Here is a 27,316-nt window from a genome sequence, read left to right as displayed (position 1 = left end):
AAGATGTCATGTGATTAATTCCCAGAACCTGTGAATCTGCTATATTATATTAAGGCAAAGGGACTTTGCAGATAGAATTAAAGTTCCAGACCTTAAAATAGATTATCCTGGATTATCCAGGTGGGTCCCATCTAATCACATGAGTCCTTAAGGCAGAGAACTTTCTCTGGCAGCAAGAGAGATTTGGCAGAAAAGGAAATCAGAGAAATTCCAAGTGTGAGAATAATGCCACACACTGTTGCTGGCTCTGAGATGTGCAGTCCCCTGAGCAAGGACCAGAGAGAGGCCTTAGCTGACAGCCAGAGAGGAAACAGGGACCTCAGTCCTATAAACATGAAGCATTAGGTTCTGCTAACAACCAGAAAAAACAGCTAAACCAAAGGAACTTCTGACCAGCAGAATTATGAAATAATAAATCTGTATTGCTTTAGCTGCTAAATTTGTGGCAATTTGTGGCCTTTTGTTATGGCAGCAATAGAATACTAATAGACCATGACAATGGATTGAAATGAGGGGGGAGTGTAATAGGAGATGAAAGGGTGGATTGGAAGAAGGTGAACAAGGGGGGGCAGCTCCTATGGGGTCTTGCAGACCATTGTAAGGCCTTTATCTTTTACTGTGGGTGAAATGGGGAGTCAGTGGGGGATTGGGGCAGGCAAAACATAATCAAACTTACGTTGTAAAAGGATCATTTTGAACTACCCTGTATAAGAATCCAGTTAGATGGATGTTGCAATAGTTCACACAACTGTATAAACTTGGGGAAATTGTAAGAGAGAGAGGATGTCAGGTTCTGGGTACATTAGGCTGAACTATATAAAACTGCCCTTTGAGTGGGTCAAAAAAGAGTAGAAAATCAAAGGATGAGTCAAGAGGATTTGCTCATAGATGGCCTATGGCATGCTTGGGAGAGAGGAGTCATTGTTGATCCCCAAACCATCTTGAGCCAAGGGTAGAAGAGTGGTACTGAGATAACAAACAATGCAGGAGGAGCAAGTCTAGAGGAAGATTGGGGACCAGGGGCAGAGAAGGGTTCATCTTGGGACTTATTATGTACGAAATGCCAATCAGAATCCAAGTGGAGATGTTCATTAAGCTGTTAGATACACAAGTCTAGAGTTCAGAGGATTGTCTGGAACTGGAACTATTAATTAGGGACTCTCACATCAACGGTGTTCAAAGCCTTAAGATGATGAGTTCAAATACCATGGAAAAGAGTGTAAAGAGAGAAGAATAGTACCTCCCGGCTTACCCCTTTCTGAAAATCTCTCCTAGATCGTATTTTTTTTCTCTGATTTGTAAACACAAATAAATGAACAATCCCACAAACCAAAATATTTTAAAAATATTTAGTTATGTATTTAATGAATTACCTGCCTTAAAAATAATAAAATTGGAGACTTCTCTGGTGGTGCAGTGGTTAAGGATCCACCTGACAATGCAGGGGACATAGCTAGCTTATTACTCTCACCAACTTTCCTTCTGGGAAAAAAAAAAATAAGTATTCGTGAGCACTTTAGGCTAGTATAAAAACATTAAAACACTTAAAAAAAACCCCAACTCTGTCATAAATCTTTCTCTCTGTATCATGACTCTTTCATTCTCTGTCTTATTCTTTCTCTCAGAGATAAAGTTTTTATTTATTTATGTATGTTATGTATGTTACATAAATATCTATCTATATGTATTACAAATATACATCTAAATATATATCTGTATATATACATATATGTCGTATATATATATATATATATGTAACATTTTGTATCACAAAGAGTTGATGAAATCTTCCTACAAGATAGAAAAATTCCTGACCTGCTGCAATTATCTAAAGTACCTAAAATACTCCTATAAACACAATTACAAAATATTTTCTCCAACTACATCACAAAATATTAATGTACTAACTTTAGTTCCATGTTTTGAGCCTCTCCTGGGCTGGGTGTGGGTTGGGAATATGCTCTTTATGGTAACATCTATTGGATCATCTGCTGACAAAGCAGATTTTTTAAAGCTTACCCATAATCGCCCTAATTAAGCCATCAAGTGTCAGGACTTGCTGTGTGAATTTGATTAACTCTAGCCATCTCTGTGGTGCAACTGATGTTGCCGCATCAAGGGACTGACTGCCTTGGGAGCAATTTCCTTATGCGTATGGCATCTCCCCCTCCACCTTCCTGTACTGAAAAAGTATTAAGGAAGGTTTGCAATGCTGCCCTCCAAGTCTGTGAAACTTCCTTTTAGCTGGGAGCCCAATCACATCCAAAACCTTTTTTATGCCTACATTACTATTGCCTTTATACCTTTCCGTGGCACTTAATTTATCAATATAGTACAACTTGTAATATGTAAGGTAGATTGTTCACGTCTCTAACTCCCACTAGATTGTGAGCAACTTATTTGTTCATCTTTTGATCCTCCCTAATGGACATACTGTCCCCAATACTCTAGCACAAATATTTAATATTAAGCAGAAGAAGCCACCTGAAGACCAACATCCAATCTTCCCTCCCCCACCCCATCCCCAACCATCCCCATCACCACACAACTGACTGAAAAGAGCAAAGAAAAATAAAAACAAAGGGAGTTGTTTTCTTATTGAAAGCATGCTTTACAGTGTTCACTAAGGGATCTTTTTAAACCTACTTATCACATGCCTTTGAGGAAATACTATTGAATGAAGGTCATTGTGATGGTTAATCTTATGTGTCAACTTGGTTAGACTATGGTGCCCAGTTGTTTGGTCAACCACTAGTCTAGATGATGCTGTGATTGGTATTTTGTAGACGTGATTAACATTTACAATCAATGAACTTTAAACGAGGAGATTACCCTCAATAATGTAGGTGGGCTTCAACAAGTTGAAGGCCTTCAGAGCAAAAAATGAGGTTTTCCACAGTGGAAGGAATACCATTCCTTCCTCAACACCTTAACATAAAAATCACCCCTATGGATTCTGGACTCAAGACTACAACTTTAACTCTTGTGTTTCCAGCCTGCCCCCTGCCCTACAAATTTCAGACTTGCCAGCTTCCACAATTGAATGAGCCAATACCTTAAAATAAATCTCTGTATCCATATATGTATCCAGAGAGCTCTAACACAGTTGTGTTTCTAAGCAGTTCTTTTACAATATTTCTGAATGTTTTGCTAAATGAATATATCTATATTCTTACTTTTGTTATACTGAATAAGGGTAGGAGTTTATATACTAATTAATGGAAGTCTGTTTCTCTGTTGGTATGAAGAACAAGAGAGTATTGTCAAAGGAACCCAACAACAATGGCACCTCTTCTGGCAAGCATGGAAATCTTACACCAGAGGTTTCCAGTACGAAGTTCTATTTGAGTCCAGAGTGTACAGCCTACCTAAGTACTATAACGTATACATTTGCCTAAGCTAGTTCATATGAATTGACAAATCCTAACCAATTTCCAATAAAGAAACTGAGAAGTTTAATGAAAACATTTTCTTCCAAAAAAGATGGGCTATAGTTGGGGGGGGGCAGGGAGGAGGGTTTTAAGAGTTAATGCAACTCAATATAAGAGGTTGGTTTGCCCAGTTTCCATTGCTTCATTCATCAGGAGAGTTTCTGCTGCGACTCTTGGAAGTCAGTTTTATTGCATGATGTAATGGAGAAAATAATGAAGATTACAAATTTTCTTTATGCTTATGTTTTTTTAAACCACTGCCAGTTTGTGGATATTGAAGAAGTCAAAGCAAAGAAAGTATTATAGATTTAGTTTGTTTTAATTTATCCAGGTGGTTAGGTCCTGGAAATTTTTGAAGAAATATATTGAAGTGTTTTTAGAATTAAAAAGTCTTAAATCCCACTTGGTAGACCTCCAAAGGCCCCCAAAGGCTGCACACTTTCCCCTGATGTTACATAACAGAACTCTCTCTGTCCACTATAAAAGTGGATGGTTTTGTATTCAGATTCAAACTTGACACATGTGGATTGAGAAGGTGTTGCCTGACACTGTTCTGTTTTCAATGCTGAACTTCTCTGAGCTCAAAAGGAATAACAGATTTGAAAGAGTTACACTCATTTAGTGAAAAAATAAGTCCTGATTTTGGAAGCTAGTCATAGATTTTGGTGATTGTTGAGTCGTGGTCTCTGTGACTTTGTGATACAACCACAGGATGTATGGGATTATAGAGGCCCTGCCCTATTTAGGTGGCTCATTTTCCAAAGAAACAGCCTGTGCTAAAAGCAAACTACATCTATTAACACACGATCTTAGTGAACATTTAGAGTTAACTGAGAAAAGAAAGAAACTGTCAAAGGAAAAATCCATATTAATGGGTAATTGTTTGTATCAGCTCTGCTCCCCTTTTCCAGCCTCCTAAAGAGGAGGGTCCTGACTTGAGACCAATTCTTTTGGGCTTGTGTGATTCTGAATTAGGAGGAAAGAGAGCTGGGGGGAAAGATCTAAAGCACGCAGCCAGGACTGGAGAAGAGTAGGGCGTTTTGAAAGACAGGCACACAAGCAGCTACCTTGTGTGAGAACAGTGGGTGAGAGAGAAAAGAGAAGTGTTTAAGATCCCTTGTTTGTTATTTACCTGCTTCGAAGTGCCTAGGCTATAAGAATTTTTTGTATTTTGAAATTAGGTTTCAGGTACTTGCCTGTGTGTTTTGAGTACAGTAGTGCTCTAAGTAAGACTGGGCCATGCGGGTCACAGATTTATAAACATCACACAAAATACTAATCTTGAGCTTTAGAAATTTCTGGACAAATTCTGAGTAGTGTTTGTCACTGCCTAGCTATTTTTGTTTTTTTGCGGTACACGGGCCTCTCACTGTTGGGGCCTCTCCCATTGCGGAGCACAGGCTCCGGACGCGCAGGCTCAGAGGCCATGGCTCACGGGCGCAGCCGCTCCGCGGCATGTGGGATCTTCCCGGACCGGGGCACGAACCCGCGTCCCCTGCATCGACAGGCGGACCCTCAACCACTGCGCCACCAGGGAAGCCCTGCCTAGCTATTTTATGAAATTGTAGAGAGAAAAGCCTTCATCAGTAAAATAACCTCAATCAGATTGTTATGAGATTAGAATGAAAACACCTTCATATCTCCTAGAATAGACTAGGGTGTGAATATAAGTATCCTCCTTAAATTGACCAGTGAGTAGCTCTGGGTAGAACAGTATACTTTTTTTTTTTTTAAATACAAATAAAGTTTATTGTACTGGTTTGGGAATTGCATATTTTTTACTGCTAAAAGCATTAACGTTTTGAATTGCAAATAGGCTATACTCACCATCAGTAACACAAATTTTAAATATTCATAGAACTGAGCTGAAAACATGCTGCCAGGCATAGCAGGCAGTGAAATATCTGGTCAACGTATAACTTGAACAATCATTTCTTGAGTAATTTACAATATGTTTTGGCTAGAAACAGTGAAAGCTGGCTCTCTTTTAATTAAAAAAAAGTAGAAATATCTTGTCTTTTTCTGGCCTGTTTAATGTATTAAAGTGCTTTCACAAAACTAATACCGTGGCGCCAGTTCAATACAAAAGGTTGGAAAGATGTTCCTCTTTTTTTTCATTAAGTTAACGTACCTTTTCCACATTTGTTCAAGATTAAGCTTTGTATCTGGAAGTCCTTGACTAGAAGTGGCTGGGAAATAGAAAGCTTGGACTCTGAAGGTTTCATTCAGCCAACATCCCTGCAGCCCCTCCTTTGTGCAAGACACTGTACTCAGTGCCAAGCTGGGACACAAGGGTCAACAGGAGGCAGTCCCTGCTCTGAGGGAGCCACCAGCCCGGCCAGGGAGGGGCCCAACTAGGACTTCGAAACAAACTGAAAGATCACAAGGCAGCTGCACAGCTGACGTGCCCGTAACTATCACAGCAAGGAAGAGCATCAGTCCACAAAGGCAAAGTCCGCCTTCCGTCTGATCTGTGTAGACCCCCACGCCCCCCAACCCGCCCCCGAAGCCCCAGGTCTAGAGAACTGGACCTCTACAGAGCAGGGTCTAGTATTCGCCCTCCCGGCCGGAGGGTGTCAGGGCGCAGGGCGACAAGAAGAAACGAGAGGGGGAAGCAGAGGCCTAGGCAGCAGAGGGGAAGTGGCCCACGCGACCCCCGAAGACGCTGCAGCAGGTAGGGCGGGCTGGCGAGGGTCCGCTCGGCTCTCAGCGCCGTTCCTTCCCGAGGAGGGAAGCCCGCGGTGCTGCGGCCCTCGCCGTCTGACCTGAAGCTCCGCTGGCGCGTCGCAAGACTGAAGGCGCTTCGAGGCTCGCACAGCGAGGCCGGAGCCTTGGGGGCGGGACGTCGACGAAGCCCTGCCTCTGGCTCCTCCCCCCCCAGGAGCGCGAGCCGGTCCCGCGCGGCGCCATCCCTTTCCCGGGTCATCGCCCCTCCCCTCTTCCGGGCCGCGAGCCCCCCGCGCGCCGCTTCAGAGCCGCGTTCGCTCGCTCGCTCGCTCGCTCGCGCGCGCCCACCAGCCCGCCCTCTCAGCGCGCGCTCGGCCGCCCGACGACGCGGGAGCCGCACGCGCCAGACTAGGCTCGCCGCGCTCACTGCCGCCGAGCGCCGGCCAGCTGAGGCGGCGCCCTCGGTTCCCGGCCAGGAGGGAATCTGTGGCCCCAGAGCGGAGGCGGCGGCGGTGAGGATACCGGGCCGGGAGGAGGCGGACATGGCGGGGCTGAGGGCTTCGGGAGGAGGGTGGTCCGGGCGCCTTTGCGGCCACGTCGAAGGCTCGCGGGCGGGCAGCGCGCGGGGGAACCAGGAGGAGTGCGGGGTCGAACCTGCTTGCATCGGCTCTGGCCCAGCGCGAAGGAAGGGCTGGGGACGGAGGGGGGCGGCCCGCGAGCGTTTCCGCGGGACCCTCAGCGGCATCGCGACGGAGGAGACGCCGCCTCGAGGCTCCTGCCACGTTTTCACCGCGCGTTACCTTCTGCTCGCGGTGGGCGACAGCCCTGCGCCTGCCCACGCCCCCTCCCCCTCCGCGTCTGTGGGTTTTCTGGAGCCGGGGATCCGGCTCGCTGTCTGGGTGGGCGGGGGGGAGTCGCGCCTGAGGGGAGCCCGGTCCTTGAACCCGGAGCTGCCGGAGGCTGGAGCCTTCCCGGGGGCTGCGGACCCTGCGAGGCTGTTCGCGGGAGGAAGGGAAGGGGGCTCGGGGCGCTGCGCCCTTAACTCAGGAAAACCCGCGATTGCAGAAGTTGGACGCGCGTGCAGGCCGTTCTTCCAAGAGTGGGTGGGGACGTTTGGTGCCTACTCACCCGGCGCTCTTCAAACCCAAGCGCGAGTGCCGAGCAGCAGGCTTGGAGGGCTTACAAAGCCCAACTCCCGGCCCCGTGGGAATCCTGTCGCTCGGGGTCCAGAGCCCGCTTTGTGTTCCCGCGGAGCCTGGTCGAGGGCTCGTCACCCCCCGCGGCCGGGACCTCCCCCCGCCACCCCCCCTTCCTCAACCTTGGGAACGTCTGTCGGGAGAAATACTTGTTTCTAGAAACGGCCGCGATGAAGCTCTTCGTTACAAGAGAGGGAAAAGTACAAAGTTATGAACTCCTGGAAGGCAGGACTGCGTTTTCCTTTGGGTTCTCTCCCCGCCGCCGTGAGCAGAGGACCCTGTGGAACAAAGTAGAACTTGAGGGGCAGCCGCCTCGGTGACTACGTCCGAGGATGACGTCACCGTGCGATGTTTAAAATGGGAGCTTTTCGCTCCGAGTGTGGGTGGAGGAATTGCGGCGACTTACTCGGGGCGCCTAAGGGCTTCTTGGCCCTGCTGGCTTCTGGTTTCTCTCTCCCTGACCTCATAATTCTCCCCTCTAGGGCTGCCCTTTTGGTACTCCTAGAATACTGACCGGTGGAGGTGGGTTAAATTCTCAGCTCTTCCAGGCATCATTCCCTCAAACTGAAAAAAAAAAAAAGTAATTCCATATGACTCATCTTGTGTTACAACCCAAAGCCACCACTAAGTGGTTCTTTTCCTTCCTTTCTTCCTTTTATTTTTTGATATGAAACAAAGAAGAAAAAATAAAAGGAAAACAAAACTCAGATATGTGGAACATAGTTGGCCAATTTAATGAATAAGGAGAATGAGCTAGTTAGGGATTGAGTACCTTTCTAGTTTTCTTTGGTGGGGTGGAGGCTAATGGAGTTCCATCAGCAAGTTTCATCCCAAACCATGTATTAAATTGCAGTGGGTTTTCTTTTCCATCATAAGGTGGTGGAGTATAAATATAGCTTTATAAGTGGAAATGGCTGACTTTTTTTCAGGAGGAGGCTGCACAGCAGTTGTGGAGGGCTGGGATTGTGTGCAGCTGGCCATAGAAGGTAGACTTGGCATTCTAGGGTTTCCAGGAGGAAGGTCTGGGTGTCTTCCCATCTAGCATCAGGGTGGCCATGGCTGCCAGCACACCTCTCAAATAACATATAGAATTTATTTCACACTGAGGTCCCTTGTTTGAATTTGCACAAGGAGGAAAGGAATCTTATGAAGATGGACTTTAAGAGCAACTTTGAGAAAAGAAAAAGGAAGCTAACAGAATCAGCTGTATTTTTTAAATGTGAAAGAACACAAACTATAGGCTGGGTTGGTCAGTTTTTGCACTAAACATAACAGGGGCTGTATGTCTTTAATAATTGGCTCTGAAAAGGTGATGTTGCTTAATAAACGCAGCATCTGAATAACTCCAAGTTACTTACAGCAGCCAAATGAATGAGCTCATCAAGCAAAGAAAGAATATACATCGAAACAATCCCAGTACAAGGTTTTTGCCTTTATGCATTAATCAGTGATAAATCAGATCTGTCATTTAAAAAGAGTCCTTCTTGAGGCAGTTCCAATATGCAGCTGAATCTCCGATTATTTCTTTTAGATTTTCTGTGAATGACCCTGAATTTCCACTCTCTTAAATATGTTTTGATAGAGTTGGGGTTTTTTGGTCATATTTTTTAGGTAAATATATCTCTGTTCTTGAAAGAGTGCTTACAGAAGCTCGATAATGGATTTTTTTTCTTTGTGTATAACAGCTTTATTGAAATATAATTCACATACTATACGATTCACACATTTAAAATGTACAGGTCTTCAGTTTTAGTACATTCACAGAGTTGTACAACCATCAGCACAGTCAATTTTAGGACATTTTCATCACCTCAAAAGGAAATCTTATACTCACTGACATCACTCCTTCCCCCCCATCCTCCTACCCCTAGGCCACTAATCTACCTTCTGTTTATATAGATTTGCTTATTCTGGACATTTCATATAATTGGTGTCATACAGTATTTGGTCTTTTGGCTTCTTTCCCTTCGCATAATGTATTCAAGTTTCATACATGTTGTAGCACATATCAGTATGTCATTTCTTTTTGTTGCTGAATAATATACCACACTTTATTTGTCCATTTATCAGTTGATCAACATTTAGTTTATTTCTACTTTTTAGTTATTATGAATAATGTTTCTGTGGACATTTGTGTACAAGTTTTTGTGTGAACATATGGTTTCATTTCTCTTGGGTATAGAGCTAGGAGTAGAATTGCTGGGTCATATGGTAGCTATATATATGACCTTTTTAGGAACTGCCAAAGTAGTGACTACAATACTGGATTTTAAAGTGGACTTTTTTATGTTTTAAAATACAAGTTATTTTATAGAACTTTAAACTTGAATTATTGTAGCTAAATATTGACACATTTAAGTAAAAACTATATAATGGTATCATTGTAATGCTTCTCTTTGAGTGATATCTCTGATTTTATTTTAGCTAACAGGAGCAATTTGGTGTGCTCTCTTTACTGAACTCCTTTACAAAGCTAGGTGATAAGACTCTTGAACAGTATTTTATAATAAGGTCTTTATGGCATAAATTAGTGACTGTTCCCTACTCCAGATATGAACCAGTGAAACAAGATAAAATTAGGAGGAGGAAGGGGTGCTGCTGTAAAGGAGGGATATTTTGCAGAGCTTTATCTTCAAGTTTTGATGTTTTGGTTTTTTGAGAAAAACTATTTTATCTTTGCAGGGAAAGATGAAGAACGAAATTGCTGCCGTAGTCTTCTTTTTCACAAGGCTAGTTCGAAAACATGATAAGTTGAAAAAAGAAGCAGTCGAGAGGTTTGCTGAGAAATTGACTCTAATACTTCAAGAAAAATATAAAAATCACTGGTATCCGGAAAAACCATCAAAAGGACAGGCCTACAGGTAAAGGAATAGCTTGGACAGTTAGATTGGACTAAATGAAGAGGCTGATCAGCTCCTCAAATGAGTGCCAGGCCAGAGGAATGATGGGTGTGTCCAGTCCATGCCTTTCACAGTTTATCTGCAAAATACCCAGCTCAGGAGTGTGTCAGTTTTATTTTTTCCTTATTCACTTTAAAATACAAGTATTCGTTGTTCGAGTCCCACTGCCTGGACTTGGGGGGCCAATAGTATAGGCTCATGGGAGTTAGTCTTGTGGTCATAGTGTGGTTCCTGAGTGTTTTTCTTTAAGTATCACAGGTAGTTGAGGGCTTTCCCAATTGTAGAGAACCCCTAAAACTATCACTTAAAAGGGGGCATGGTAAGGGTTGAGGGAAATGAGTTCCTTGTATTTAAAAGTAAATTACATGTTACGTGTTAGAAGTTTTTTGGCAAATTAGAACTAAGGTTATTAGACACCTAACATGTTCTTGACACAGGAATAATTTCATTTGTACTGTGCATAATTCGTTGTAGTAGAAGCCATTGTAACCATTTTATAGATGAAGGTAACTTACCTATGATTCACATCTGGTAAGTTTAGCTCTGGGATTTGAATTCAGGTCTCACTGACCCTAAATTCTTATGAGCTTTCTGTATACCACAGTCCTCCCATAGCCTTGTCTCTGAGAGTGAAGGCAATTCTCACTCCCAGCTATCTTTTGTACTGTGGTTTATAAGTTACATTTACAGTTTAAAGAAGAGCAGCCTCCTGTAAAACATGTCCTGGCATGCTCACTCTTTAGTATTTATGTGACTACTTGGGAACCTGAGTTGAGAATATTCTGCTAAACTCAGCTGTTCAAACCATGCCCCATTAGTGGATGTGACCAAAAAAATAAAAGTGGAACAGTTGTGACTATCATGAATACAGAAATTCTTTTATTTATGCATATTGCTGTCCCCAAAGATTCCTCCACAAATCAGCCCTTCACAGTAAAAAGAACTTCCTTTCAGTCGCTGAGCTCTTGAAAGTGTAAGACTGTTCACGGAGTGTGCAAGGGAGGTGAAAATATGATTTGTTTAGTTCTCATTTGCTAAAAGCCAGGTGAGCATATGATCTGTTGAAAAGAAAAGAATCAAAGTAATTGATATATTTTCCTCTTCATTTCTATCCAAAGAGGTTTCCTAGTATATTGGAAAATGTGGTGAGTGAAAGTAGAAATGTGGATGTTCTATATAAAGCACTCAAGTTACTGTTTTTTATCCTCTCACTTGATTCTCTTAATTTTTTTCTGCACATCTTCATTTCTGATAGAGTGAACAGCTTTTGTGAATTAGAGCTGTTCAAGCTTTTTACACTGATGTAACTGACATTGGACTAAGGCTTTTGGAAGTGCCAAGCCACCATACTATTACTGAAAAAGGAGACACTATCAAGTAAATGCTTAAAGGTCAGACTGTACAATTTTATTTCCATTAATTCTGAAAACTTGAGGAAAAAAGTTATCCACAGGATTAAATTGGCATATAATCAGAAGTATCATTATTGAGTCATTTTGAAGCCGTCTTTGAAGTAGAAAACTATTAGAGTTAATTGTGGGTCGTTTCTTTTATAAAAATGAATAGACTATAGGATTAACCAGAGTTAGTAGACTCTTCAATCCGTAAAGTTCTTTTTCTTCTAAAGTTTTTATAAATTAGTATGTTTCTCTGCAGGGAGGTATGTTTCTCTTATACAAATAAGAGCAATTTGGTAACATTATCAAGATCTATAAAAATATTCACAGTCTTTGAAAAGTGAATCTCCTAAAATCTATTCTAGAAGCATAATCAGAAATGCAGACAAATATGTATGAATATGGATATTTCTTACACTTTATAATTGCAAAAAAATTGGAAAGCGCTACACTGTCAACATTAAGTAAACAATGGACTATTTTTATGCAGCTTTTAAAATCTTGTTTTTGAAGAGTGGTTAATGGGTAAATCGTTGCAGTATCTAGACTGAAAAAAATAGCATAAAAATATGTAAGGTATGCAAATTTTGTTGAAGCGAGTCTCTATTTAAGCATCTATATTTACATATATTTTTTTAAGCTTAGAGCCTACATGTCCCTCATTGTAGATAAAAAAAACAAACACATACATCTAAGATCTACCTTACGCTTAATTGCTTTTGATCCTGGTGCACGTGGGACTTTTGAATCAACCTACACAACATTAGAATCTGTAACATAGGACCATCTTATAGAAAGGAATAAAGAGTATCTTACATGGCTTAAAATATTTTTTTTTACTCTGAATTTGCTAAATTGTTAACGGTGATGTTACGATAAGTACAGGCATAATAGGGTTGTCTAATAAAGTGAACTTTGGCATCTCGTCTGGATCTGAGCTCTGGATTCATTACTTTCTAGCTGTGTAATTTTGGGCAAGTTACTCAAACTCTCTCTGCCTCCTTTCTTTTTTACAGTGGAGAAAATAGTATCTAACTCACAGGATCATTGTGAAAATTTAAAAAGTTAACATAGGCATACCTTATTTTATTGTGCTTTGCTTTATTGCGCATCACAGACATTGCGTTTTTTATAAACTGAAGGTTTGTGCAGCTGCATTAAGCAAGGCTGTCAGTGCCAGTTTTCCAACAGCAGTTGCTCACTTTGTGTCTCTGTGTCACATTTTGGTAATTCTTACAGTATTTCAAACTTTTTCATTATTATATTTGTTTTGGTGATCTGTGATCAGTGATCTTTGGTGTTACTGTTACAAAGACTTGCTGAAGGCTCAGATGGTTACCATTTTTTAGCAATAAAGTAGTTTTTAATTAAGCTATGTACATTGTTTTTTAGACATAATGCTATTGCACACTTAATAGACTACAGTGTACTGTAATACAACTTTTATATATACTGGGAAACCAAAAATTTGTGTGACTAGCTCTATTGAGATACTCGCTTTATTGCTGTGGTCTGGAACCAAACCTGCAATGTCTGAGGTATGCCTGTACATGCAGAGCGTTCAGAAGACTCTCTATTGCATGGTAAACCTTCAAAAAGAGTTATTATTATTATTTAGAAATACATATTAGCTGTTACCTAATGAGAACTTTTTTCACTGTTTTAAATGAAAGTTGAAATTAACTAATAATTAAACTTTAAAAAAATTTAAATAGTATATTCTGTTGATGTTACAGTATTGTATTTAGTGATATAATCAGTATTTGTCAATTAACTTATATTTTCCATATTTTTGGGGTCTGAAGAAGTAAAATGACTTAATCTAAATTCACCCAATAATACTAGTACTCAGGACTCGTACTAAAACCTGGGTTCTCTTGATTGATTTCTTAGTTGTAGGCAGTAAATACTTTCATTGTAGCTAACGTTTCTCTATCTAAGCAGAATACTTACTTTAACAGGTATTTTTGCATTCATACTGAGAACCATCTTTGAGCATTCTGATAGGTAGCTGTGAATGGTATTTCTTAGGTTAGAAAAATTGGAACAGATGGGAATTCCCTGGCAGTCCAGTGGTTAGGACTCTGTGCTTTCACTGCTGTGGGCATGGGTTAGATTCCTGGTTGGGGAACTAAGATCCCTGCAAGCCATGTGGTACGACCAAAAAAAAAAAAAAGGAACAGTCTTTAGTGGTTTAGAATTTTTTTCTCTCTTTCAATAACTTAAAAAAAAAAAAAAGGAAAACTCGAGTAACAGAGGTTAAGTGAAATAAGCCAATAACACTTTTGGATTTTTTTTCTAATTAATTTATTTGGCTGCATCGGGTCTTAGTTGTGGCATGCAGGATCTTCATTGTGGCATGCAGGATCTTCTGTTGTGGTGCGCGGGCTTCTCTCTCATCACTGCTTGCGGGCTCCAGAGTGCACCGGCTCAGTAGTTGCGGTGTGAGGTCTTAGTTCCCTGACCAGGGACCAAACCCGCGTCCCCTGCATTGGAAGACGGATTCTAAACCACTGAACTGCCAGGGAAGTCCCTGGATTATATTTTAATCTTAAGTACATGGTATGAATGGTTCTGTGTCCTTGACTGATTCGGTATTTAGAGAACAATTATAGGTAAGGCATAGGATACCCTTCTTAAGCAAGGTAACAACAGATCAAAACTTGTCACAAGAATTTCCAAATATTATTTGAACCATTGGTCGAGGTCTTTTGTGAGTTGGAGATTTTGTTATATAGGAATTTGACCTATTAAAACTTTTACTTCAAAGCTCTAAGTAATTTCTTGCAACTTTCATACTCCTTGCTCATTTAATGTACGTGTGAGATTGAGTAGTTTCTGTGTGAAATGAAGTAGAGCCAGTTCTATTGATTCCCCTGTGCTCACACAGACTCTTCTTTCCACCAGGCTGGGTAGTCTTGATGCTGCTGCCTCTTTGCCTTTAGTTCAGATTTATTATCTATTTAGGATAGATATTCCTGGGTTCTTTGCCAGGGTTCACTTTATTTTTTTAAATTCATGTTGGCAAAAACTAATAGATATAACAAAGTTTCTGATTTACATTTATTTAAAGCTATTAACATTACTCCACTTTGTTGTAGATGCATTCGTGTCAATAAGTTTCAGAGAGTTGATCCTGATGTCCTGAAAGCCTGTGAGAACAGCTGCATTTTGTACAGTGACCTGGGCTTGCCAAAGGAACTCACTCTATGGGTGGACCCATGTGAGGTGTGCTGTCGGTGAGTTCTTGAGTTTGGCAGCTTAATTGATTACCATGCTGGAACTGATTTTATGAAATTCTCTCAGGTACTGCCTACACATGTATTTTTATAGCCAGGAGCTGGTTGTTTGGCTTTCTCAGCTGTGAATTTTGTAAACTATTCTTCTTGGAACTCAAAAACTGACAGAGCAGGGTTTTTTTTTTTTAGAGCTTTACCAAGAACGCTATTGTAGAATTTAGACACCTAGACTCCCTATAGGTCAATTATATCTCCTTTCATTGGTGGTGCCCTTGTCTTTCCCCTCTTCAAATTAGGAAAGATGCTAATCCCAAATAATACTGGATATTAACTTTTGGTTGATTTCTGTTTCTGTTTGTTTCTACTCTTGCCTCCCTCCCCCTTTTTGGTTTTTAAGTGGCTGAGTGATATTTTCATGGTTTTATTTTCATAATGGAAATTATTTCTCATCTCCTAATGAGCAGAATTGTAAAAGGTGAGTGTTAGGTATGAAATCTAATTGAACTTCATTCTAAAAATACTCATTGTGGGCTTCCCTGGTGGTGCAGTGGTTAAGAATCGGCCTGCCAAGGCAGGGGACACGGGTTTGAGCCCTGGTCCAGGAAGATTCCACACGCTGTGGAGCAACTAAGCCCATGCGCCACAACTACTGAGCCTGTGCTCTAGAGTCTGCGAGCCACAACTACTGAGCCCAAGTGCTGCAACTACTGAAGCCCACGTGCCTAGAGCCCGTGCTCTGCAACAAGAGAAGCCACTGCAATGAGAAGCCCGTGGACCGCAACGAAGAGTAGCCCCCGCTCCCTGCAACTACAGAAAGCCCGCGCGCAGCAACAAAGACACAACACAGCCATAGATAAATAGATAAATAAATAAATAAAATAAAAATACTCATTTTGGACCAGGCATTCTTAGTTGAAAGGTTTTTAAAAAATGAAAGTGACATTCTTCTTTCAGGTAGTTCAGAGTGTAATAAGGGAGAAGAAAGAATAAGCAGATTACAACAGAGTGTGATTTGTGCTATAATAGAATTATGTACAAAATGCAGTAGTTGGTGGCACAAAGGAGAAAGTCACTGCCTCAGGAAAGACTATAGTCAGCCCTTGGTATTGGTGAGGGATTAGTTCCAGAACATGCCCCCGCCCCGGCCACATGCACACACACACACAGAGGCAATATCCTCGGATGCTCAAGTCCCTTATATAAAATAGTGTAGTATTTGCATATAACCTATGCATAACCTCCCATATACTTTAAATCATCTCTAGATTTCTTATAGTACCTAATGCAATGTAAATGCTGTGTAAATAGTTGTAAGTACAATGTGAATGCTATGTAAATAGTTGCTTGAATTGAAAAAAAATCAAGTTTTGCTTTTAGGAACTTCTGGATTGTTTTTCCCCAAATGTTTTTGGTCTGTGGTTGGTTGAATGCATGGATGCAGAACCCATGGATAAGGAGGGCTGACTGTAGAGTAGGTGATACTTGAGCTGAGTGGGGAAGGATGAGTTGCAGTTGACTAGATGACAAGGTTGGAAGGACATTTCCAGGCAGGAGGAACAGGATAAATAGATGCATGGAACCCCTGTGAGTAATTTCCTACAGCTGTTCCTTTAGGGTTTTCTCTTTGGTTTAGAGGTACAGTTCACCCATTGATTATAGTAGAGGTGCTTTTTGATGCAACCCTAATATGTTCCAAAGGTGGTCATAGCCTTTGACCTGATCTCCAGCAGTGAAAGTGGTGGTGAAGACATGTTGGAAAAATACATGGTAATCCTGCAACAATTTTCTGGACCACCCTGGAGCTGCTTGATATAAGCTGGTGGCTTATATAAGCTTATTGCTTTGGGAAACCGGGTGTAGGTAGTAGATTCTCCAATACTTATTTCTCAGAAAAAGGAAGAGCAAGATACCTCAATTTTTGGTCTAAGAAGGTCAAACATTTTTAGAGTCTGGGACTAATTAAGCACTTACCGTAGGCCAGGATCAGACTTTGTTTTATAGACTTGGACCACTGAATGAATCCCTGCAGAAGACCTCAGTATACAAGAAATAGCTATCACAAAGTTACTATATTGAAATGTTTACTTTTTATGAGGCCCACACTTTGATCATGACTTACTCTTACTTAACACACAGTTCTTTTAAGTTAGTTGTGTAGTTTTTCAGCCCATAAAAAATTATGTGGCATTTGAAAGGGGATTGTTCCTAGTACAGTTGGCCTTCTGTATCTGAGGGTTCCACATCCATGAATTCAACCAACTTTAGTTCAAAAATATTTGAGGTGGGGGAAAAGAAGTTCCAAAAAGCAAAACTTGAATTTGCCATGCTATGCAACTATTTATATAACATTTACATTGTATTAGATATGATAAGTAATCTAGAGATGATTTAAAGTGTATGGGAGAGTGTGCATAGGTTGTATGCAAAGTACCATGCCATTTTATTTAAGGTACTTGGGCATCCACAGATTTTGGCATTGGATGGAGGCAGGGATGGTCCTGGAACCAATCCCCCAGGATACTGTTGTCATAAAGCTACAAAAAAAAGTAATAGTCTGACATAGAGGCAGGAACAAAAAAGCAAAAGAGTTGACCCAAATGTATTATCACAACATCAAATAATGAATACTTAATACAACGATCTTAAGTCATTAGGGAAAAGTTTCCATATCCAAGGATGTTTAAGAAGTTGGCTAATTATATAAACATTTTGGACATATTTATTTGAAATGCTTAAACTACATCTTGGCACCTGAAGATAAAAGCTTTAGTTACATGGACATTCTACTTAAGTGGATACTTCATTACTTGATGATGCCAGATAATAAAAAATTACTGTGCTTTAATCTTGTTAATATAAGAAAATCTTTGCATTCAGTAGCCTTCTAATTATTTTATATATGATCAGAATTTTGCCCCAAAGTGGCTATGATGTGAGGTTTTTCACAGTTAATAGAAATTATTGATATTTTCAGAATATGAGTGCTCATTCAGTAATGATAGAAATCCCAGAAAGAAAGACCTGTTAGTGATTGGGTAGAGGTGATTGCTATAAGTTAATAGAGGAGACTGAGATATTAGTGCTTTTGGACCAAAACTGGAACTATTCTGAAAATTAAAGCTGATATAGCAGTTATATAATTGAATAAATATCTGAGTCATTAAAAATAATAACTCATTGGTATACTAAAGACTAAGGTTATGAAAAAAATTGAAATGCACTCAAAGAGAACATTCTTCATAGTTATTCCATCAGGATAAATATTGGAAGAGTGCAACATGTTATATAGTTACAAATATTTCACTAAGTGAAATATTTTAGAAGATACTGAATAGACAACAGATCCTATAAGGAGAAGGCCTGCAAATAGCTGGCAGCTTTATTATCTACTCAATATTCTACACTTCTTTTTTTGTTTGTAATTTCTGTAATCCTTTCTTTTCCTGATAAAGAGCAATAGATACTATTGATTTGTTTCAAATTAACTCAGTAGACCTGAATGTTTTAGCAGTGTGTCATTGAAATTTGGAAAATTTAAAAGTTGTCCATTACGAATTCTGAGGAATTACCTGCACATTCTAATGTACAGTAATATAGTAAGTAGCTTCACTTACCCTGAAGAGAGCCCTCATACCAAAATACTACCACGGGAAAAATGCAGAACCTAACTGAGCTTGAGTGTCGAAGAAACCTGAGTTAATAAAGCTGATCCTTCAATCATTAGATGTCTGCCCTTGGATTAGGTTTCTGTTTCTACAGAGGCAGGGATTTTTCTCAAATTTCTTGCCTTTCTGTTTTGCTTGAATTTTGACTCCATTAATGGGCAATACTGAAGGTAGGCCTAAGCCCATTGTTAATACTGCTGGTATTAATATATGAATTAACTGATTTTATTGAAATTTGTTGCGTCTTTAAACCTGGAGAGGACCAAGGGGTAGATTTCCACTGCTACAACCCAAGGCTAAGTAGTCTTGAAATTATACTTCATGAATTCTGTGTTGTGAAGAACCCTTCCCACTGTTCAGGCATCTTCTAAGAAGAATCACCAGCTGAAGACTAACCACTAGCCAGCTATCTTCAGCTTCCTCATTCTGCAGATAGGAAACTAAGGCCAGGAGAGATTAAATAACTTGCTCCTGATAACAGAGCTAGTTAATGACAGAACAGAACCAGAAACATGTCTAGTGCTCTTTCCACCATCCTGCAGCAACTCCTTTTATGAGAGAGACTGAAAAAGAATAGAAAAGGAAATTATGTACCATATTTAGATTGCATTTATGGCCTCATCCAGCCTATGAGAACGGAAGATAGCACAGTTGAAAGAAACAGAACTCACCTGTGAGACTACTTGATTGCCATTTAAACTTTCAAAGGCTTTGTTGCAGTTAGGCCTTTTACTTAATTGTAGATATAATCCTGATTCAGAAATAATTTGAGATAAGAATTATCATGAATGAAATTAATTGACATCATAGTCAATTAACCCTATTTTCTGTTGATGTTTTTATATTTTTTAAGCTTAGAATCACTTTGTTTAATTACATGCTATGTAAGACTGCTTAACAATTCATTTCCTTTGTCCTAACTTCCTAGAAATTGTTTCATATTGTTTATGTTGTGCAATCTATTTGAATGGATTTGTGGGTTTCTCCTCTGTCCTCTCAATGAAAACTCCTAGTTTTACTGTGTGTTGTGCTATTTTCCCTCATTTCAGAATTTATTTTCCTTTTTTTCTAGTACCCAACAGCCGAAGTTACATGTTCTGACAATTATTTTTCTTAGATCAAAGCTTTAAAAATGTTTTGGAAGGATAAAAACATTTGCTTAATTTTAAAAAAATAAGATGAGGGGTAAGCATTTATCATAGGAATCTCTATGAAATCAGCAGAAAAATTCAAGCAAAATCCTTTTATTTTCCTCAACAGTAGTACTTCAACAGTTGCCTCAGTTCTCGTTTTTGTCAGTGTGGATATAGGAAATAGAGGCCTCTTTTTTATTTAATCATGGTAAAAGTAAATCCCATAGGAAATGTCTGGTTGATTTTTGACTTGAATTACTAGGATCTGTTATAAGGGTCAGTTAAAAATTTGTTAGAAAGTTCTGTATGGCCAGTTTCAGTGGTACGTACAAAAATGTAATCAAAACAATGAGTTTCTCTGATATCGTAGACAACTATTTTTGTCAGGAGGCAGTAGAAAAGAAAATTGGAAAAGAGAATGAGGTCACTTTTTATTTGTACTTTAATAGACCAGGAGTAGAAAATTGTGGCCTGCCTGTTGGCATGGAGCTGGGTTAGGATACTATAGATGTAGAATCAAGTTCTGGGAGGGTTCCTTCTTTGCCTGGAACTGATGGCATGTCCAGACCTGTTCAGTTGTTTTTGTGGACATTCCTTGCTTTGTTGATGTGACTTCAAGGTGTGTAAGTTTTTTGGTTTTTTTATTCTTAGGTATGGAGAGAAAAACAACGCATTCATTGTTGCCAGCTTTGAAAATGAGGATGAGAACAAGGATGAGATTTCCAAGAAAGTGACCAGGGCCCTTGATAAGGTTACCTCTGATTATCATTCAGGGTCCTCTTCTTCAGATGAAGAAACAAGTAAGGAAGTAGAAGTGAAACCCAATTCAGTGGCTGCGACCCCCAGCCCCGTGTACCAGGTAACTATGAAGTGGCTCCATATTGAAGGTCATGAGCAAGGCTTGCAAGGGCATTCTAGGTAGTCCTGCTTATGTTGCCCAAAGTTTCTGAGTTGAAATTCTGGATCACAGTTCTTGCCTTCCCACGCTAAGGGGAAGCTGCTACCTCTGAGATGAAATAGGCATCCTGAGTCATATTATCAAAGGTCTGCTTTACTAAATAAGTGGGATGAATACATTGTAAAAACAATAGAAAAAATAATGGTGATAAAACATTCCTGATGTTTTAAAAATCCTTATTGCATTCAAAAATAGCTACTCATTTTTTTGTAGCCTTTAACACTTCCAATTTGTACCTAACTTTCATGTTCTTTCCCTTTCTATGATTAAAGAGAAACCTCACTAAATTATTCTTTAATTTTTCACTCAAGCCAGAACAATATCTTTCTTTGCTTTAACATTTAAAGAGTCATATAGCTACTAATACTAAAATTTAAAGAAGTCCTTTGAGTTGAGCCTTATTCTGTACGTGTAGTTTTTCTAATTTTGAGTATATTTTTAAATATACCTATTTTTATTAATTTGGACTTAATTAGACATAATTAAACATACCAGGTTTCTGGTAGGGTTTGATTTGGGCTAAAATGAGAATTTAGACCTTAATGAGTAAGAAATCAGAGTATCATGAGTATGAGAAACTGAACCTTTAAATCCAGGATACATTTATATAATGAACATCCTTTCAGTATAACTTAATTTTTGAGTATTTATTTATTTATTTATTTATTTATTTATTTATTTACTTACTTACTTACTTACTTATTTAGCGGTACGCAGGCCTCTCACTGTTGTGGCCTCTCCCGTTGCGGAGCACAGGCTCCGGACACGCAGGCTCAGCAGCCATGGCTCACGGGCCCAGCCGCTCCGCGGCATGTGGGATCTTCCCGGACCAGGGCACAAACCCGCGTCCCCTGCATCAGCAGGCGGACTCTCAACCACTGCGCCACCAGGGAAGCCCTATTTTTTTTTAATTGTTGAATTACCCTTCTTAGGCTTGAGAGGAAGCTTAGTTCTGAAGATTGTCACATTCTTAGGGGTATATGTATATGTGTATATTATAACATATGCACCTGCTTTAAAAAAAAAATACAAACCAAAACAAAAAGTTGAAACAGTATGAAAAAGTATAGGGGCTTCCCTGGTAGTGCAGTGGTTAAGAATCCACCTGCCAATGCTGGGGACACTGGGTCGAGCCCTGGTCTGGGAAGATCCCACATGCCGCCGAGCAACTAAGCCCGTGTGCCACAACTACTGAGCCTGCACTTTAGAGCCCGCAAGCCACAACTACTGAGCCCACGTGCCACAACTACTGAAGCCTGCACACCTAGAGCCCGTGCTCCGCAACAAGAGAAGCCACTGCAATGACAATCCCGCGCACCACAATGAAGAGTAGCCCCCACTCACCGCAACTAGAGAAAGCCCACACACAGCAACAAAGACCCAACAGAGCCATAAATAAATAAATTTATTTAAAAAAAAAAGAGTATAATAGTGACACGTCCTCCTCTTCCCACAATGACCAGTCTTGTGCCCTTGCATGGAGGTTTTCATTACCAGTTATTTTTATATTCTTCCCAAGAGATTCCCTATATAGATAAGTAGACATAATATTTGTAATTCAGGGATCATTTTTAAGACCATGGCCATAAATATTTTGGACATTTTTTCCCTCTGTATGATGTATTATGTACTACAGATTACAGCTGTTAAATTGCCTGGAATTCATTCAGGTGTGTGCTAATTTTACCTCAAGAATTTTATTTGTTACACAGCAAAGCAAGAATGTAAATTCCAAATTGAAGTGATTGCTGCTAATTTTTTCAAGTAAATTGACCTTTAATTTTTAGATTTTCTTTTAAAATTAAATTGTATTTGTTTTCCCCTATGTTGAAAGACTATTAGGATAAAATTATAACAGAAAGGCATAGAAATTGAACTGTCCTTTATGTGCTTTTCTCCTTGACATTATATTCACTTACAAAACATTTCATGACTGAGAAGCATAGCTCTTAAAATCATTGTGTAGAAAGCTGGTGCAGATGGTCCACTTTAATCTTTTTTACCTATACATTTTTCCATCTTGAAGCTGGCATTACCAAGAGCCTTAAAAAAGAGGTTATCAAAGTATGGGCAAAGTAATTCTGAGCTTTGTTCTCTGAGGGGGGGGTCTGTGTTTTCTGAAAGGAACCTCCAGAGATAATTCTACTAATTAAGAATGAAAATTATGTTATTTCTCCCCAAATTGATTATAGTTTCAACTTGCTATCAATCAAAATCCCAAAAGGCTTTTTCTAGATAAAATTTAAAGAAAGGAGAATCAATTCAGAGATCTCACACTAATATTAAGTCATTATGTTTATCAAGATAGTGTGATAATGATTTAAAGATATATAAATGTATTATTGGAACAGATAGAGAGTCCAGAAGTAGACCCATGTATGTACAATTTCGTTTTTGTTTTTTTTAAATAAAAGTGCCAAAGCAATTCAGTAGGGTAAGTATACAAGAACTAGTGCTGGAACAATTGGATAATCTATATATTAAAAAAAAAAAAAAAGTGAACCTAACTGCTACCTGATACCATACATTAGAAAACTAATTTGAGGGACTTCCCTGATGGCACAGTGGTTAAGAATCCACCTGCCATTGCAGGGGACACGGGTTCGATCCCTGGTCTGGGAAGATCTCACGTGCCGCGGAGCCACTAAGTCCATGCGCCACAACTACTGAAGCCCTTGTGCCTAGAGCCCGAGCTCTGCAACAAGAGAACCCACCTCAATGAGAAGCCCGCACACTGCAACAAAGAGTAGCCCCTGCTCGCTGCAACTAGAGAAAGCCCACGCGCAGCAACAAAGACCCAGTACAGCCAAATAATAAATAAAAATAAATAAATAAATAAAAAGAAACCATTAAGAAAACGAATGGGCAGAAGCATAGACTGGGACAAAATATTCTTAATACATATATTTGTCAATGGACTTGTTTCCAGAATATACTTTAAAAATCACTCCTATAAATCAATAATAAAAGACATGATCCAATTAAAAACAGTGGGCAAAAGATGAGAATAAACACTGTACAAAAGAAGTTATATAAATGGCCAGTAAGCAAATGAAAAAGGTGCTCAACCTTATTTGTCATCAGGAAAATTCAAATTGAAACTGCAGTGAAACACTACTTCCAGAATGGCTAAAATTAAAACGTCTGACAATACCAAATGTTGGCAAGGATGTGAAGCAGCTGGATTCATAAACTGTTGATGGAAGTGTAAAATGGTATAACCACTTTGGAAAACTGGCATTTACAAAGTTAAATATGCATCTGCCCTATAACCCAACAGTTCCACTCCTAAGTATTTAACAAGAGAAATGAAAAAAACAAATATCTACAAAGCCTCATATTAGAATGTTTATAACAGCTTTTTTCATAATCATTTAATTAAAAAAAGGAAAACAACCTAAATACCCCATTAACAAGTGAATGGGAGGAAATTGTGTATTCATTCACACAGTAGGATAATAGCATTAAAACAGAAAGAACTAATAATAGACACAATACGGAAGGACCTAAAAAATATCTGATTGAGCAAAAGAATTTTGCCGGGGATTTCTTGGTGGTCCAGTGATTAGGACTCCCCTCTTTCACTGCGGAGGGCGTGGGTTTGATCCCTGATTGGGGAACTAAGATCCCACAAGCCAGGCGGTGTGGCCAAAAAAAAATTTTTGCCAGATACAAAAGAATACATGCCACATGATTCCATTTATATTAAGTTCACAAACAGGGAAAACTCAGTCTGGTGATAAAAATCAGAACAGTGGTTGTCTGTGGGATTGTGTCTTTCTGACAGTTTTAAAAGCTTATCAACACCCCAATGTACAAAGAAATGAAAACATTCCACTTTGCTACTGGTTTGTAGTATAGGTCAATTAGTTTGAACTCTAAATTCTTTATTTCCCCATTATTGTAGATAATCAAGAATTAACTGTGCTAAGGTTATTCACTGCTGCATTGTTTCGTTTGCTTTTGTGCATTGTTTTTTTGATATTAAAAGACTGAAAGCAGCCTAAATGTACTATCAACAAGACACCAGTTAATTTAGTTATGGCATAGTCATTGCATTACTGTCTAGCTGTAAAATGACAAAAAAAGTCATTATGTACTGAGATGAATGTCTCTGAGATGTATTTATCAAGTGCAAAAAGCAGTATACAGAATTTTGTGAGTTTCTATAAATGTATATATAGATGTATACCAAGTATATTCACAGAATATCTCTAAAGATGATCAAACAATTGATTAGTGTCAGCTGCCTCTGAGAGGGTAGCTGGTAATCACATAAAGAAGAGAGACTTTTTTCCACTGTAAACAATTTTGTACCTTTTGAATTTTCTATCATGAATGCAGTGCTGTTACACAGAATATAAATTTTTAAATGCCTATACTAGGAAGAGCAGATTAGAAATCAGAGAACTCTGAAACTCATAGTCACAGGGTGTGGCATTCTGAGCAGAGAGGTCTGAAACTGCTGATAACATTTTGAATGATGTGAACTTGATGTCCCACTTGACTTATGGGATGACCTAAGACTGTTTTCCAAAATGCTGAACTGGCTACATTAGAATCACCTGCAGGGTCATCAAAATACTTGGCCTTTCTTCCTAAAGTTTTGTTAATATTGTTCAGTAGACCAGGGCTGGGGCATGAACATTCTGTATTTAAAAGCTTCTTAGGTGACTCTTTAGCCAGCTGTGGAAACCAGTGGTCTAAAACATGATGTGTCCTTACAAGCTTCTATTCATTCCGTGTTTTTATCTTCTTTGGTTGAAATAGCCAGAAAATATCCGGTTGCTTTAGAGTGGTGTATTTGAGTTTATTCATTTACACTCATTTAGTGGAAAAACGCTGATTGATCACCTATTATATTTGAGGTTTTTAACATATTTAGACTTGATTGTAGGAATGTGCCTTAGACCTACTCTTAAGGTTGTGGGTGGGTGATTTTGTTTTTCTTTAATGAGTAATCTGGAAGGTCACCTAGTTTTTATATAACACATGATTAATTTTTTCTTTTTATTAACTTACTGTTTTCTCTTCTTTACAGATTTCAGAGGTGATATTCCCACCTCTTCCAATGTGGCACCCTTTACCCAGAAAAAAACCAGGAATGTACCGAGGGAATGGTCATCAAAGTCACTACCCTCCTCCTGTTCCATTTGGTTATCCAAATCAGGGAAGGAAGAATAAACCGTATCGCCCAATTCCAGTAACATGGGTACCTCCTCCTGGAATGCATTGTGACCGGAATCACTGGATTAATCCTCACATGTTAGCACCTCACTAGCTGCTTTGATTCTGTTGGTGTCATGTTGAGAGAAGGTAGAATAAGCCTGACTGCATATTAAAAGTTCATACTCAAAGTAGTAAAGTTAGATGGGCTAAACCATCAAACTTATTTTTATAGAGAAGTTATTGAGAATAATCTTTCTTAAAAAATATATATGCACTTTAGATATATTGATATAGTTTGAGAAACTTTATTAAAGTTAGTCAAGTGCCTGAGTTTTTAATATTGGACTTGAGTATTTATATATTGTGCATCAACTCTGTTGGATATGAGAACACTGTAGGAGTGGACGATCTGTTCTAGCACCTTTGAGCATTTACTTTATGGAGAGTATGTAAGTTATTTATACACAAGGAAATCTATTTTATGTCATTGTTTAGAAGAATTGCGTGAAATCATGTAGTTGCAAATAAAAAGTAGTTTGAGGCATGACAATGTGTGCTTCTGTTCTGTGCATAAAAAGGGAGAAAGGGCAAAGGGTATCTCACTTCCATATGTTTAATTAAATATTTAGCAAAGAATAAAACTAACAATTTTAACTTTTCTTTAAAAAATTGACTTTTTATTAGCCATACCTTTCCCAAAGGCTATAGTATCAAAAGATTCATATAAAACGTCTAAAGTTTGTTAGTAGTAGATAACTGAAAATATAAATATAATGAAACATCTTTCAACCATTAGAGTCACTATACGTAGGATTTTCCTAACCAAGAATTTGGCCTGTACAAATTTTGATATGACATCTGACTTATACGCCTAGTGCCATGGCATAAAGCAGAAATGTTCTTATAGCTACGCTAATCTCTGTGCCTTGTGCTTTTTTTCAACATGTTAAAGTCTTTATTAGAGGTCTAAAATAAAGCCAAATAGTACAGTACTTCAGATTCTTCAGTAGTCCATATTTATACCACTTGTAATGCCAGCAGTCTCATAAGTGTACTTGAACTACGAAAAGAGAAAAAAAGATATAAGAATTTAGGTTTTTTCCCGAAGGTAAATTTTTAAAAACTAAAAGATCATTATGTTTTCTCATTACCTACATCTTTAGATTTCTAGTCTTAACTTACTTGACTTACCAGAAAAATCACAACTTGCTAATAAATCATTGGATGTCCTTGGCTGTTCCAGATATTTCTGTTGTGTTTGCTGATAAATTCTGTTGATGTACAGACTACCAGAAAAGTGCACAAATCGTAAGGATACATAGCTCTCAAAGGTTTGAAGTATGTGGAATTCAAAATGTCTGCAACTTCAACAGAAAACTTACTTTTAAACTTTAGAGGCCTGTGGTTTTAATGTTACTGTACTCTTTGATAAACCATATGCAACTTTTAATATATTTCTAAACCATATCTACTTTTTTTTCCCTGAGATTTATAGTGAATGCTTATTCAAACTTGAGCATATTTTCCTAGGGGTAACTGGCATCACAAGGGAGATTAGTTT

The 27,316-nt window shown here is 39.1% G+C and overlaps 1 protein-coding gene and 1 long non-coding RNA gene across 3 annotated transcripts in view; one reads left to right on the top strand and one right to left on the bottom strand.

Annotated features, from left to right (window-relative positions):
• The window catches only part of LOC137225338 (uncharacterized), a 79,669-nt gene extending 73,414 nt beyond the window's left edge, over positions 1–6,255 (bottom strand). The window contains exon 1 of the long non-coding RNA XR_010943802.1: positions 6,197–6,255. This is a non-coding gene — a long non-coding RNA (uncharacterized lncRNA). The remainder of the gene's footprint in view (positions 1–6,196) is intronic.
• Positions 6,256–6,381: 126 nt separating this feature from the next.
• On the top strand, positions 6,382–26,299 carry BTG3 (BTG anti-proliferation factor 3). 2 transcript variants are annotated; one of them, XM_067739234.1, is made up of 5 exons: positions 6,390–6,610; positions 9,977–10,155; positions 14,693–14,830; positions 20,280–20,487; positions 25,628–26,299. In XM_067739234.1, exons 2-5 carry the CDS (start codon positions 9,983–9,985, stop codon positions 25,865–25,867), a joined length of 759 nt encoding a protein of 252 aa, XP_067595335.1. In that variant the 5' UTR covers positions 6,390–6,610; positions 9,977–9,982; the 3' UTR covers positions 25,868–26,299. The 2 variants fall into 2 exon arrangements, with proteins under 2 accessions (XP_067595336.1, XP_067595335.1); XM_067739235.1 differs by lacking the exon at positions 14,693–14,830 and having other exon boundaries at positions 6,382–6,610.
• The last annotated feature ends 1,017 nt before the right edge of the window (positions 26,300–27,316 follow it).

The sequence above is a fragment of the Pseudorca crassidens genome, chromosome 5, assembly GCF_039906515.1.
Source record: "Pseudorca crassidens isolate mPseCra1 chromosome 5, mPseCra1.hap1, whole genome shotgun sequence".
NCBI classification, from domain to species: domain Eukaryota; kingdom Metazoa; phylum Chordata; class Mammalia; order Artiodactyla; family Delphinidae; genus Pseudorca; species Pseudorca crassidens.
The sequence above is the reverse complement of the archived record's forward strand: the minus strand, read 5'-3'. Positions and strand labels throughout refer to the sequence as shown.

What these genes read in the sequence shown, in the direction of transcription:
- BTG3 (XM_067739234.1), top strand. Translation starts at nt 9,983, where the DNA reads ATGAAGAACGAAATTGCTGCCGTAGTCTTCTTTTTCACAAGGCTAGTT. An exon ending in TCAAAAGGACAGGCCTACAG is followed by an intron (nt 10,156 to 14,692) that starts GTAAAGGAATAG and finishes ACTTTGTTGTAG; the next exon opens with ATGCATTCGTGTCAATAAGT. An exon ending in CCCCCAGCCCCGTGTACCAG is followed by an intron (nt 20,488 to 25,627) that starts GTAACTATGAAG and finishes TCTTCTTTACAG; the next exon opens with ATTTCAGAGGTGATATTCCC.